This window comes from Atractosteus spatula, chromosome 25 (assembly GCF_055471065.1).
Source record: "Atractosteus spatula isolate fAtrSpa1 chromosome 25, fAtrSpa1.hap1, whole genome shotgun sequence".
NCBI classification, from domain to species: domain Eukaryota; kingdom Metazoa; phylum Chordata; class Actinopteri; order Semionotiformes; family Lepisosteidae; genus Atractosteus; species Atractosteus spatula.
This window is the reverse complement of record NC_142730.1, coordinates 2,221,353-2,235,890: the sequence shown is the minus strand read 5'-3', so window position 1 is coordinate 2,235,890 and position 14,538 is coordinate 2,221,353. Positions and strand designations below refer to the sequence as shown.

The window sequence follows — 14,538 nt, the reverse complement described above, 5'->3', positions numbered from 1 at the left end:
CTGCGGGGCGGATAAGGGGCTTGCGGGTGACGTCACGGCCGGGGGGCGGGCTCGGGGCCGCCGCCGCCATGGAGCCGCTGAAAAAGTCAAGGAAGCGACAACAAGCCAAGCGGGACAGCTCATAAAAGTGGGTGAGGAGGAAAGAGAGGGAAAGGGGAGGGGGGAATCAACAAAAACAGCCTCCCCGAAGGATCGAACGGGTTTAATACAGAAAGAGCAAGAAAATTCAATAAAAGATCAGAAAGTTCTGTGTTGAGACTAAAATAAAGACATTTCTGAAGGAAAGTTTCAAACTCTATGCAGAGCATTATATCTAAGAAACACAGAAATGTAACTACACGCAGTCTGATTGACATTTTCATTTTTATTTATTTTCAAAGGAGAACTCGTTTTCCCATGATTCATCTGTGTCGACAGAGGAGTGCGATTTCTGCAGCTTATTTCTCCACACGAAAATGAAAGATACCTTTGGGTAAAAAACAAACAAACAACAAAGGTAGCTCCTCGGATGTCTGGTATCTGTAGTCCTCAAACGCTTCTCCCCTCCTCCCCAACCCTGCTGATATTTCCTTTTGTATTCAAATCCGAGCCGAGCTCGGGCTCCGTCCGAGCAAGGAAACGGGTGCCTGGACGTTGTAGTTCTTCTGGCCAGGACCGGCGCTGCAGTCGGGCGGCGGTGCCCTGCCGAGGAACTCCATTTCCCAGGAGGCAAAGCGGCCAGCCGGTGCGTCGCCCTGCGTCAGATCTGTAGTAGCCCAGACAGAGACGGGGGGGAGAGAGAGAGAGCGAGCAGTGCGGCGCTCGGCGAAACGGTTTAAATGCTGTCTCTCTCTGTGGAGGATTTTTAAAGACAAAAAGAAAATAAGGACACCCGCCGCCCGCCTGGCCCCATCCAGCGAACCCCGACCTCCCCTGCCCCGACACCCTCACACAAAGACATGAGCGGCAGCGGGCGGCCCAGGACCAGCTCGTTCGCCGAGCCGCCGGGGGCACCTGGAGCCGGCTCAGGCGCTGCCGGATCGGGCGCTGCCGGGGTGAACGCCGCAGGAAAGTCCGGGGCTTCGCAGGCCTCGGGGTCGGGCTCCGCCGGTTTCGGAAACCTGAAGCTGGGCAGTGAGTTAGAGCCGCCGTCCCTCTCTCTCTCTCTCTCTCTACTCGGCGTCGGCGTCGGGGCCGAGGGCCGAGGCTGACGGGGGTGTCTGGCGGGCGGACGCGGCGGGGGTGTGGGGGCTCGGCTGCGGCGGTGAGGGAAAGACCGGATCCCGGGAGGAGACGGGAAGAGGCCTCGGGCGAAGGCAGGGGAGCAGGGCGAGCCGGGAGAGTCGGGGGCAGGCTGGGATTGGGGCTGAGGCCGGCTGGGGTGGGCTGGGGCTGGGTCTGCCGGCTGCCTGAGACTATTCGCCGGCTAGCTGGGGTGGGGGGGACCGGGGCGGATCTGACAGGGGCGAAAGACCCGGGCCAGCCGCGGCTCTGATGCACCACACAGGCACCGGCGTGTTTCGGCTGTTCCGGTCCGAGCCCAGGTGCTCTTGTTGAGGGCGGGGGGGGGAGACGGTACCTGTGGCCGCAGTCGGACATCAGAAGCAGCCCCTGCACATGCTACCTGTCACTGGCTGCTCTGGGGTCAGGATCCACGTCCTGGGTGATGTCGCTCTGTGACGGAAGCCCTCAGGGTTTTAAATACTTCAGAGGAGCGATTCAGTCCCTCCGCGCATTGTGTCGATCCTGGGACGAAGATCGTTGTGGATGCGTCGGTCTGGGTGCTCTTTCAGAACAGCAGTCAAGTGATTGATCTGAATCTCGCTTTCGGAGTGTTAGTGTGAAGATACAGATGAGCTGGACTGAGTGTCTCTACAGTTACTCTACAGCTCTGATGATGATGAAGGAGTGTTAGTGTGAAGATACAGATGAGCTGGACTGAGTGTCTCTACAGTGACTCTACAGCTCTGATGATGATGAAGGAGTGTTAGTGTGAAGATACAGAGGAGCTGGACTGAGTGTCTCTACAGTGACTCTACAGCTCTGATGATGATGAAGGAGTGTTAGTGTGAAGATACAGAGGAGCTGGACTGAGTGTCTCTACAGTGACTCTACAGCTCTGATGATGATGAAGGAGTGTTAGTGTGCAGATACAGATGAGCTGGACTGAGTGTCTCTACAGTGACTCTACAGCTCTGATGATGATGAAGGAGTGTTAGTGTGAAGATACAGATGAGCTGGACTGAGTATCTCTACAGTTACTCTACAGCTCTGATGATGATGAAGGAGTGTTAGTGTGAAGATACAGATAAGCTGGACTGAGTGTCTCTACAGTTACTCTACAGCTCTGATGATGAAGGAGTGTTAGTGTGAAGATACAGATGAGCTGGACTGAGTGTCTCTACAGTTACTCTACAGCTCTGATGATGATGAAGGAGTGTCAGTGTGAAGATACAGATGAGCTGGACTGAGTGTCTCTACAGTTACTCTACAGCTCTGATGATGATGAAGGAGTGTCAGTGTGAAGATACAGATGAGCTGGACTGAGTGTCTCTACAGTTACTCTATAGCTCTGATGATGATGAAGGAGTGTCAGTGTGAAGATACAGATGAGCTGGACTGAGTGTCTCTACAGTTACTCTACAGCTCTGATGATGAAGGAGTGTTAGTGTGAAGATACAGATGAGCTGGACTGAGTGTCTCTACAGTTACTCTACAGCTCTGATGATGATGAAGGAGTGTTAGTGTGAAGATACAGATGAGCTGGAGTGAGTGTCTTTACAGTTACTCTACAGCTCTGATGATGATGAAGGAGTGTTAATGTGAAGATACAGATGAGCTGGACTGAGTGTCTCTACAGTTACTCTACAGCTCTGATGATGATGAAGGAGTGTTAGTGTGAAGATACTATAGTGTGATGAGCTGGACTGAGTCTAAAGTGCAGTCTTGACACTTTGAATGTACTGACCTGATGACGAATGGAGGTTTTTAGAAGGTGTGTCCGTCACCTCAGGTTGATGAGGCGGAGTGAGCGGGAGAGATGTTGTAATTTTTTTCCCACACCTGAGCTGATGATGGTGAATCAGAACTTTTGAGTTATTCGGATCTGTTAGTACAGTACAAGATGTCTCTGAACCTCAATATATACCCACTGTCCATCAGCCCTGGGCTTTACGATTCCAGTCGTATTATTATAAGAATTTCTCTATGTGTCTGACAGCCGTATCCAGAGCAGAATGCATGAAACACTGAGGCTGTGTTCTGTGAATGTGATGTATATCAGCACATCGGCTGCGAAGGCGCAGAGCTGTGTGTGTGCTTGAGGAGCTGTTTCTCAGGGCACAGAGGGAAGGTCACAGTATTACAGAAAACCGTAGGATCTGCTGTTTCAGCATGTGTTTGTCAGGAAAGAAGGTACATAAAATAATTATAGACTGAGGTGGGAATATGTTTTGAGGGTATTTCCTTACCAGGAGTCATCTGGGAAGTTACACCACTTCACGAAGAATAGTCCGATGTAGGAACTGATGTCCGGGGCTGTTTGTTTCCCAGGGGACAGCAGCAAAGTGACAACGGTAGTGGCCACACCCGGCCAGGGGCCGGACCGCCCTCAGGAAGTGTCGTACACGGACATCAAGGTGATTGGCAATGGGTCGTTCGGTGTGGTGTACCAGGCCCGGCTGCTGGACAGCGCTGAGATGGTGGCCATCAAGAAAGTGCTACAGGACAAGAGGTTCAAGGTACTCAAGACTCCAGACCTGTTTACCTGCTCCAGTGTAGTACTGTATTGTACGTCACAGAATAGTGTAACTCTAGTATAGTACTGTATTGTACGTCACAGTATAGCGTAACTCTAGTATAGTACTGTATTGTACGTCACAGTATAGCGTAACTCCAGTGTAGTACTGTATTACACATCATAGACCAGGGTAACTCCAGTGTAGTACTGTATTGTACGTCACACACCAGTGGAACTACAGTGTAGGACTGTATTGTACGTCACACACCAGTGGAACTCCAGTGTAGGACTGTATTGTACATCACACACCAGTCGAACACCAGTATAGGACTGTATTGTACGTCACACACCAGTCGAACTCCAGTGTAGTACTGTATTGTACATAACACACCAGTGGAACACCACTATAGGACTGTATTGTACGTCACACACCAGTATGAGTACAGAGCTGGTACAACAGTAGTGTGTTGCCATGGTAACACTGTCCCTCTCGCTCTCAGAATCGGGAGCTACAGATCATGAGGAAGCTGGATCACTGCAACATTGTGCGTCTGCGCTACTTCTTCTACTCCAGCGGAGAGAAGGTACCGTCCTTGTCACACACCACCGCTGTCAGTGTGTCTGTATTAACCCCTCTCTCTCTCTCAGTGCAGTGTTAATGTACTGGAGTGTCCAGTCAGTGTGTCTGTATTAACCCCTCTCTCTCTCAGTGCAGTGTTAATGTACTGGAGTGTCCAGTCAGTGTGTCTGTATTAACCCCTCTCTCTCTCAGTGCAGTGTTAATGTACTGGAGTGTCCAGTCAGTGTGTCTGTATTAACCCCTCTCTCTCTCTCTCTCTCACTCTCAGAAGGATGAGGTGTACCTGAACCTGGTTCTGGACTATGTTCCTGAGACAGTGTACAGGGTGGCGCGGCACTTTCACAAGGCCAAGCAGACCATCCCCATCCTGTACGTCAAGGTGAGCTCCCCCCCTCTCTCTCTCTCTCTCTCTCTCTCTCTCTCTCTCTCCTCTTCACTGGTTTGCTGCTCTTCCTCGGTGTGTGTCCGTCTCTCGGTGGGCAGAGTCGGTTGGCGGCGTTTGTGCGCTGTGGTATAGCAGCCGAGACGTCCGTCTTCGCTGTGCCTGACCTCTGCCCTTGGCCGTGTTGCAGGTGTACATGTACCAGCTGTTCCGCAGCCTGGCCTATATCCATTCCCAGGGCGTGTGTCACAGGGACATCAAGCCCCAGAACCTGCTGGTCGACCCCGACACGGCTGTCCTCAAGCTCTGCGACTTCGGCAGGTAGGGGAGCGGGGGTCTCTGTCGTCAGCTCGTGGTCAGCCGTCTTTGTCCAGTTCCAGGACCTGGACTGTAGCTGACCGTCATGTTGGCTTTATTATCTCACTACCTTTCTGATTCTTACTAGATCCTGCCCCTCTGCGCTCTGATGTCTCTCCTGTCTCGCTCCCCCGGGCGCTGACCCTCTCCTGTCTCACTCCTCCGGGCACTGACCCTCCCCTGTCTCACTCTCCCAGTGTCTGACCGTCTCCTGTCTCACTCCTCCGGTCGCTGACCCTCTCCTGTCTCACTCTCCCAGTGTCTGACCCTCTCCTGTCTCACTCCCCCGGGCGCTGACCCTCTCCTGTCTCACTCTCCCAGTGTCTGACCCTCTCCTGTCTCACTCCTCCGGGCACTGACCCTCCCCTGTCTCACTCTCCCAGTGTCTGACCGTCTCCTGTCTCACTCCTCCGGTCGCTGACCCTCTCCTGTCTCACTCTCCCAGTGTCTGACCCTCTCCTGTCTCACTCTTCCGGTCGCTGACCCTCTCCTGTCTCACTCTCCCAGTGTCTGACCCTCTCCTGTCTCACTCCTCCGGGCGCTGACCCTCTCCTGTCTCACTCTCCCAGTGTCTGACCCTCTCCTGTCTCACTCCTCCGGGCGCTGACCCTCTCCTGTCTCACTCCTCCGGGCGCTGACCCTCTCCTGTCTCACTCTCCCAGTATCTGACCCTCTCCTGTCTCACTCTCTCGGTCTCTGTCTCACTCCTCCGGGCGCTGACCCTCTCCTGTCTCGCTCTCCCGGTCCCTGTCTCACTCCCCCGGGCGCTGACCCTCTCCTGTCTCGCTCTCTCGGTCTCAGTGCGAAGCAGCTTGTCCGTGGTGAGCCCAATGTCTCCTACATCTGCTCCCGGTATTACCGCGCCCCGGAGCTCATCTTCGGCGCCACCGACTACACCTCCAACATCGACATCTGGTCGGCCGGCTGCGTGCTGGCGGAGCTGCTGCTGGGGCAGCCCATCTTCCCCGGGGACAGCGGCGTGGACCAGCTGGTGGAGATCATCAAGGTCAGGGCAGGGGGCGCCCGGGGCCGGTCGGGGGCTCTGCCCCTCTGGCGGGGTCTGACGACGTCTTTTTTCCCCTTCGCTCTCAGGTTCTGGGGACCCCCACACGGGAACAGATCAGGGAGATGAACCCCAACTATACAGAGTTCAAATTCCCACAGATCAAAGCTCACCCCTGGACAAAGGTACGGACCCCTTCTCCTGTTAATGTACTGGAGCGTCCAGTCAGTGTCTGTATTAACCCCTCTCTCTCAGTGCAGTGTTAATGTACTGGAGTGTCCAGTCAGTGTGTGTGTATTAACCCCTCTCTCTCTCAGTGCAGTGTTAATGTACTGGAGTGTCCAGTCAGTGTGTCTGTATTAACCCCTCTCTCTCTCAGTGCGGTGTTAATGTACTGGAGTGTCCAGTCAGTGTGTCTGTATGAACCCCTCTCTCTCTCAGTGCAGTGTTAATGTACTGGAGTGTTCAGTCAGTGTGTCTGTATTAACCCCTCTCTCTCTCAGTGCAGTGTTAATGTACTGGAGTGTCCAGTCAGTGTGTCTGTATTAACCCCTCTCTCTCTCAGTGCAGTGTTAATGTACTGGAGTGTCCAGTCAGTGTGTCTGTATTAACCCCTCTCTCTCAGTGCAGTGTTAATGTACTGGAGTGTCCAGTCAGTGTGTCTGTATTAACCCCCCTCTCTCTCAGTGCAGTGTTAATGTACTGGAGTGTCCAGTCAGTGTGTCTGTATTAACCCCTCTCTCTCTCAGTGCAGTGTTAATGTACTGGAGTGTCCAGTCAGTGTGTCTGTATTAACCCCTCTCTCTCAGTGCAGTGTTAATGTACTGGAGTGTCCAGTCAGTGTGTCTGTATTAACCCCTCTCTCTCTCAGTGCAGTGTTAATGTACTGGAGTGTCCAGTCAGTGTGTCTGTATTAACCCCTCTCTCTCTCAGTGCAGTGTTAATGTACTGGAGTGTCCAGTCAGTGTGTCTGTATTAACCCCTCTCTCTCTCAGTGCAGTGTTAATGTACTGGAGTGTCCAGTCAGTGTGTCTGTATTAACCCCTCTCTCTCAGTGCAGTGTTAATGTACTGGAGTGTCCAGTCAGTGTGTCTGTATTAACCCCTCTTTCTCAGTGCAGTGTTAATGTACTGGAGTGTCCAGTCAGTGTGTCTGTATGAACCCCTCTCTCTCTCAGTGCAGTGTTAATGTACTGGAGTGTCCAGTCAATGTGTCTGTATTAACCCCTCTCTCTCTCAGGTTTTTAAGCCCCGTACCCCCCCTGAAGCTATTGCTCTGTGCTCTCGGCTGCTGGAGTACACGCCAGTGACGCGGCTGTCCCCGCTGGAGGCGTGTGCTCATGCGTTCTTCGATGAGCTACGTGAATCTTCAACACGACTGCCCAATGGTCGCGAGCTGCCCCATCTGTTCAACTTCAGCCCCGTCGGTCAGTCTGATTAAAGCTCATCTGTCCTGTCTGTCCTCTCTCTGTATGACCTCAGTGCTCAGTGTCGTGTTCACCCATCTCTCTCTTTATCCCTGTTGTCTGTCCAGTCTCACTGGAGTGTATACCTGTCTCTCTCTCTGGCCCTGTTGTCTGTCCAGTCTCACTGGAGTGTACACCTGTCTCTCTCTCTGGCCCTGTTGTCTGTCCAGTCTCACTGGAGTGTACACCTGTCTCTCTCTCTCTCTGGCCCTGTTGTCTGTCCAGTCTCACTGGAGTGTACACCTGTCTCTCTCTCTCCCTGTCCCTGTTGTCTGTCCAGTCTCACTGGAGTGTACACCTGTCTCTCTCTCTCCCTGTCCCTGTTGTCTGTCCAGTCTCACTGGAGTGTACACCTGTCTCTCTCTCTCCCTGTCCCTGTTGTCTGTCCAGTCTCACTAGAGTTTTAACCTGTTTCTCTCTTTCTTTCTCTCAGAGTTGTCAATCCAACCGCAGTTGAACTCCACACTCATTCCTCCACATGCTCGCACACAAAACACGCCCACTTCACACGGTACGTTTCCAAATGTCAGTATCTGTCTGTCGGTGCCAGTTAGGGAGGTGGTCAGGTAGGGAACCTGTGTACAGGTGTGACAGGCAGGTAGTCAGGTAGGGAGCCTGTGTGCAGGTGTGACAGGCAGGTAGTCAGGTAGGGAGCCTGTGTACAGGTGTGACAGGCAGGTAGTCAGGTAGGGAGCCTGTGTACAGGTGTGACAGGCAGGTAGTCAGGTAGGGAGCCTGTGTACAGGTGTGACAGGCAGGTAGTCAGGTAGGGAGCCTGTGTGCAGGTGTGACAGGCAGGTAGTCAGGTAGGGAGCCTGTGTGCAGGTGTGACAGGCAGGTAGGCAGGTAGGGAGCCTGTGTGCAGGTGTGACAGGCAGGTAGGCAGGTAGGGAGCCTGTGTGCAGGTGTGACAGGCAGGTAGTCAGGTAGGGAGCCTGTGTGCAGGTGTGACAGGCAGGTAGTCAGGTAGGGAGCCTGTGTACAGGTGTGACAGGCAGGTAGTCAGGTAGGGAGCCTGTGTACAGGTGTGACAGGCAGGTAGGCAGGTAGGGAGCCTGTGTGCAGGTGTGACAGGCAGGTAGGCAGGTAGGGAGCCTGTGTGCAGGTGTGGCAGGCAGGTAGGCAGGTAGGGAGCCTGTGTGCAGGTGTGACAGGCAGGTAGGCAGGTAGGGAGCCTGTGTGCAGGTGTGGCAGGCAGGTAGGGAGCCTGTGTGCAGGTGTGACAGGCAGGTAGTCAGGTAGGGAGCCTGTGTGCAGTTGTGACAGGCAGGTAGTCAGGTAGGGAGCCTGTGTGCAGGTGTGACAGGCAGGTAGGCAGGTAGGGAGCCTGTGTGCAGGCGTGACAGGCAGGTAGTCAGGTAGGGAGCCTGTGTGCAGGTGTGACAGGCAGGTAGTCAGGTAGGGAGCCTGTGTGCAGGCGTGACAGGTAGTCAGGTAGGGAGCCTGTGTACAGGTGTGACAGGCAGGTAGTCAGGTAGGGAGCCTGTGTGCAGGTGTGACAGGCAGGTAGTCAGGTAGGGAGCCTGTGTGCAGGCGTGACAGGTAGTCAGGTAGGGAGCCTGTGTACAGGTGTGACAGGCAGGTAGTCAGGTAGGGAGCCTGTGTACAGGTGTGACAGGCAGGTAGGCAGGTAGGGAGCCTGTGTGCAGGTGTGACAGGCAGGTAGTCAGGTAGGGAGCCTGTGTGCAGGTGTGACAGGCAGGTAGTCAGGTAGGGAGCCTGTGTGCAGGCGTGACAGGTAGTCAGGTAGGGAGCCTGTGTACAGGTGTGACAGGCAGGTAGGCAGGTAGGGAGCCTGTGTGCAGGTGTGACAGGCAGGTAGTCAGGTAGGGAGCCTGTGTGCAGGTGTGACAGGCAGGTAGTCAGGTAGGGAGCCTGTGTACAGGTGTGACAGGCAGGTAGTCAGGTAGGGAGCCTGTGTACAGGTGTGACAGGCAGGTAGGCAGGTAGGGAGCCTGTGTGCAGGTGTGACAGGCAGGTAGGCAGGTAGGGAGCCTGTGTGCAGGTGTGGCAGGCAGGTAGGCAGGTAGGGAGCCTGTGTGCAGGTGTGACAGGCAGGTAGGCAGGTAGGGAGCCTGTGTGCAGGTGTGGCAGGCAGGTAGGGAGCCTGTGTGCAGGTGTGACAGGCAGGTAGTCAGGTAGGGAGCCTGTGTGCAGTTGTGACAGGCAGGTAGTCAGGTAGGGAGCCTGTGTGCAGGTGTGACAGGCAGGTAGGCAGGTAGGGAGCCTGTGTGCAGGCGTGACAGGTAGTCAGGTAGGGAGCCTGTGTACAGGTGTGACAGGCAGGTAGTCAGGTAGGGAGCCTGTGTGCAGGTGTGACAGGCAGGTAGTCAGGTAGGGAGCCTGTGTGCAGGCGTGACAGGTAGTCAGGTAGGGAGCCTGTGTGCAGTTGTGACAGGCAGGTAGTCAGGTAGGGAGCCTGTGTGCAGGTGTGACAGGCAGGTAGTCAGGTAGGGAGCCTGTGTGCAGGCGTGACAGGTAGTCAGGTAGGGAGCCTGTGTACAGGTGTGACAGGCAGGTAGTCAGGTAGGGAGCCTGTGTACAGGTGTGACAGGCAGGTAGGCAGGTAGGGAGCCTGTGTGCAGGTGTGACAGGCAGGTAGTCAGGTAGGGAGCCTGTGTGCAGGTGTGACAGGCAGGTAGTCAGGTAGGGAGCCTGTGTGCAGGTGTGACAGGCAGGCAGGTAGGGAGCCTGTGTACAGGTGTGACAGGCAGGTAGTCAGGTAGGGAGCCTGTGTACAGGTGTGACAGGCAGGTAGGCAGGTAGGGAGCCTGTGTGCAGGTGTGACAGGCAGGTAGGCAGGTAGGGAGCCTGTGTGCAGGTGTGACAGGCAGGTAGTCAGGTAGGGAGCCTGAGTGCAGGCGTGACAGGTAGTCAGGTAGGGAGCCTGTGTACAGTGTGACAGGTGTCACCTACCTCTGTAAGAGCTGTCTGTATCTAAGTGCGGTCTCTGTATCTCTCCAGCAGAGGGCAGTGTGGTGTCAGACAGCAGTGCGGGTCAGACCAGCTCGGCACCAGGACCTCTCAACAACAGCACCTGAACCCCCGTCCACCCATCTGTCCGTCACTGTGTCCCATCTGTCCGTCACGACCCCCCCCCCCCCCCCCCTCCCTGGCTCTGGCAGTAGGAGGCACCATGAAAAACTCTTAGAGGCACACTCGGTCCCTGCCGACTGCAATCGCCATTCACAAGCTCAGAATCCAGAAATACATCTCTAGTGCTCTTAATGTTAACATTTGACATTAGTTTTTATTGTTAGAATAGAGGCCTAGGATCCAGCTTTATCTGCACTGACACTGACGGAGCAGTCCGAGCCGCCCCAGGTTTTGACTGGACTGGACTGACCTGACCGCGTGCTACATTGGTCAGTAACATTCGCTTCCAGCTGAGATTCTCATCGGGCTCCCATTGCACAGCACACTGATCCAGTCCTGGTTTTGCTGTGTTGGTAGATACCGCCGTGGAGTGAGTCCGGTCTAGCCTGCGGAGGCTCAGGGTGCTCTGTCAGTGTCGGGGTGCTTCTGACAATAATTGGAGTAATAACATCAACGGTAATAATGTGCTGATAGTAATAGCGATGATGGCGATATAGGTTGCTGCCAGACTGAGAAATAGGCGGGTTGTCTTTATCTTCTACAATTTATTTTATTATTTTTTTAATTTCTTTTTATAAACACAGCTATTTATTTTAATATTTAGATTAGGGGTTGATTTCTTTTTTTATTTTATTTTATTTTTTTTTATAACCGGGGAGAAAAGGCATTTTTGTTTTTGCTGGTTTGGAAACCCAGAAGACACCCACAGCTGGTGTCGAGCTCCCAGTGCACAGCAGTCTGGTCCACCCCCAGGTTTTACAGCCTGCAAGCTCTTGTGCTGGGGGGGACTCCGGTCAGTGTCTCTGTTGAGTCGCTCAACAGCGTAGACAGACTGTGGGGATGTGAAACTAAGACGAGACTTTGCTTTCCTGTCTTCATCAGTACAGTTTGTACCAGAGCTTGGAGCCGATGAGCCCTGGGACAGGTCAGACTGCTGTGCACTGGGAGTCTGACAGCACTGTCACACCTGGAGCGGATCAGACTGCTGTGCACTGGGAGTCTGACAGCTCTGTGCATTGGTATTTGGTCTAATCGACTCGGGCATCACAGTTCAAACGCATTTCAGATTTTTTCTGTTCGGTTCCTTTTTAGCTCTCTTATTTCCATCGTCCTTTTAAAAATGAACCTTTCAAGTCGAGGCTGAACAAGTGAATTTAATCTGGTTGTAAACTACGAAGGGCTGTGGTTTTATATTTTTATTAAATTAAAAAGTTCATCTAAATATCGGAGTTTTTCTTTTTTTGCTTGTTTTTAATTCTTCACATTTTAACAGGGAAGAATTTGTGCATTTCTCTAAATTTTGTTGCATTGAAATTTTTATTTTCCAATTCCTCTCTGCCTGCGTTCTGTAGCTTGAGTGGCCTCTTGTGGCTGTTTGGTGGAAGAGCAGCCTGCTGCTAAATTTCCTCAAGCGCGCTCTCATCTCGAGACAAAGTCTTAATATTTCAGGAGGGACCTTTTAAATCTGAGATACGTTCCAGATTCTGCTGCGTCAGCTCCAGAACCTGGGAGTGGAGTGAGCCCCGACTCAGACAGTGGGCCAAGGCTAAAATATTATTAAAAGAAGCAGCTTTTTAACAGTAGATGGGCGTCTTCACATGTAGCAAGAGTGGAGCAGATGAAAGAAATGTTTGGGGTGTCAGAGGTACAGAACACACTCCCTTTGCACAGCAGTCTGATCCGCTCCACGTTTTGTGCAGTGCTGCCATTCGCACTCCCGGTGCACAGCAGTCTGATCCACTCCAGGTTTTGCAGTGCTGCCATTCGGACTCCCAGGGCACAGCAGTCTGATCCGCTCCGTGTCGCCTGGTCACCCTGCGCATACACGCCAGCTGATCCATGTCTCGCCAGCTGCTAGGAGCCTCACTGAAAAGGCTGGGTATTTCTAGATCGCTAGATGAGCAGGTATCGCTCTGTGCGAGTACGAAACAGGGCCAAGTTTTCCTTTTCTGCGTACATAAGGGTGCAGTCTGCCGGAGCCTAGCAGCTGGTAACACTGTGAGTGGATCAGACAGCTTTGGAGCGGGAGCCTGGGTCAGGTCACCCCCCTCCCCCCCTCCAGATCCCTTGCTCCTGGTGTGGTGTGGAAGGGACAACGAGCAGGGGAGCTTGCTTTTGATCAGGGGCGACCCGAGTTGTGACAGTAGGCCGATTGGGGACGGGGGGGGGGCCCCCTTTCCTCCATGAATGTCCCGGGGTTGAGAACAGGCTTGGCGATTCCAGGGGATCGGCAGAGTCGCACTTTCTCTCTCCCGTCCTCAGGCGCCCCCCCACCCCTCCACGCTCCGGCTGGAGCCCGTCGCCTCGTGCGTGCGTGCGTGCGTGCGTGCGCGGAGCGAGGTCCTGCTGTCGGGGAGAGAGAGAGGCCGGGGCGGGAGTGCGGCCCCCCGCCCCCTCGTCGGGCCCGCTCCTGCCCGGAGGCGGACGGATCTCTTCTCCCAGCTGTGCTGCCTGCTTCCTTCGGGGAGGAAGAGGCCGTGATGCTGAGAGCCCCTGGCCTGCGCCGCACAGGCCCCCTGCCCCCCTCCTCCCGGCGAGCGCTGTAAATACCCACTTCCGCCTTCCTCGTTTTTGTTGTGGTTAGAAATACTTCGGTTGTCGTTGTTGTTGCGGTGTTTCTTCCTGCGGCTCCCTGTACAGACTGTGAGGTTGCGGCTCTCTCTCTTTCTCTCTCTCTTTCTTTCTTTCTCTCTCTCTCTCCCTCTCTCCCTCCTTCCCCCACCGGACAGCTCCAGGGGGATTCTCGGCGAGAGGTGCGTTTCACTTGGAGACCTGCGGCATCCCGGCTCCGGAAGGGACGGTCCTCTGTGCCGGGGGCCCCACCGGACTCTGTTGGACAACCCTGGTTCGAGGAGGGCAGTGTCCCACAGTCACGTGGTCTTATTTTAAAGACTCCCACCCCCGCCACTCTCGTGCACGCTGTGCTGACAGAACCACGGCTGCGGTCGATATTCTTCAGACCCCCACATCACGCAGACTGACTCCCAATAAGCAAACAGCTTGAAATCTGCAGCCCCTGGTTGAGATTCTGATACAAGAGCCCTGTATCACCTGGAGCAGATCAGACTGCTGTGCACTGGGAGTCTTAATCAGTGTTAGTGCTGCAGTATGTTCCTCACAGTGGACAATAACTCTTTAACACCGGGTTCCTGGTCAAAATGAAGCCGGAATTTGAAATGTGCTTTTGTTTGTCCGCGTGTCTGTACTGTGGTTTTTAATTTCCTGTGGTCACTTCTGGTAGTGGAGCTGTGCCGGGGGGGGGGGGGGGGGGCAGAGATGGAGAGCGAGCGAGGGAGGGAGGGAGGGAGAGTTCTGTTCAATCTGTTGGTCTAAAATAATTAAACTCTCGTTAATAAAGTCATGAAACTGTCTCGGCTCCTTTCAGTCCAGTGCTGTGTCTGTTGTCCTGAATCGTGCCTGCTGTTCTTAGCCCTGCGTGTTAATGCTGGTGCACCAGGTCACTGTGTCGCTGTCGCCCCCAAGCTGTGTGATGACTGTGCTCCCATGTTTCCTGGGACTCTGTGGTGGGATGAGTGCTGGTGACCACAGCACTGACTCCATCGAGAGGATCACAGCCCTGGACTATTAATTACTTGAGTGTCTGACACCAGGCTTGTCCAGGTGGGAGTGTCTGTTACCAGGACTGTCCAGCTGGGAGCAGTGACTTTACAATTGCTATTAAATGAGGAGTACAATTCAGCAGGTTCACAGTTCTCCATTGTATCACCAATTTCTGAAAGGTTGTAGGCTTTCATTGTGACATTATTTGTAGATATTTCTCAGTCTCTGATTTTATCGCAAATGAGTGTCTGTCACAGACTGACACAGTAATACTACTGCAATACTACTGCAGAGGGCAATTCTGAGCCCACAGTGCCTGAACAGTCTGTTGTGCCAGGGCAGATGTATAGGAGTTATACAGTGGATATGGAGATAT

At 53.8% G+C, this 14,538-nt stretch overlaps 1 protein-coding gene across 3 annotated transcripts; it reads left to right on the top strand.

Moving 5' to 3' along the window:
* The first annotated feature begins 49 nt into the window (after nt 1-49).
* Nucleotides 50-13,970, top strand: gsk3ab (glycogen synthase kinase 3 alpha b). 3 transcript variants are annotated; one of them, XM_088905393.1, is made up of 11 exons: nt 50-127; nt 381-1,113; nt 3,532-3,719; nt 4,219-4,302; nt 4,567-4,677; nt 4,871-5,001; nt 5,839-6,043; nt 6,130-6,225; nt 7,280-7,466; nt 7,939-8,016; nt 10,470-13,970. In XM_088905393.1, the coding sequence occupies exons 2-11, from the start codon at nt 939-941 to the stop codon at nt 10,544-10,546; spliced, it is 1,332 nt and encodes a 443-aa protein (XP_088761519.1). In that variant the 5' UTR covers nt 50-127; nt 381-938; the 3' UTR covers nt 10,547-13,970. The 3 variants fall into 3 exon arrangements, with proteins under 3 accessions (XP_088761519.1, XP_088761520.1, XP_088761518.1); XM_088905394.1 differs by having other exon boundaries at nt 53-131; nt 10,473-13,970; XM_088905392.1 differs by having other exon boundaries at nt 53-131.
* The last annotated feature ends 568 nt before the right edge of the window (nt 13,971-14,538 follow it).

Coding starts and splice junctions, on each gene's coding strand:
- gsk3ab (XM_088905393.1), top strand. CDS start 939: ATGAGCGGCAGCGGGCGGCCCAGGACCAGCTCGTTCGCCGAGCCGCCG. Junction 4,303..4,566: donor TCTACTCCAGCGGAGAGAAG/GTACCGTCCTTG, acceptor TCTCACTCTCAG/AAGGATGAGGTGTACCTGAA. Junction 6,044..6,129: donor AGCTGGTGGAGATCATCAAG/GTCAGGGCAGGG, acceptor CTTCGCTCTCAG/GTTCTGGGGACCCCCACACG.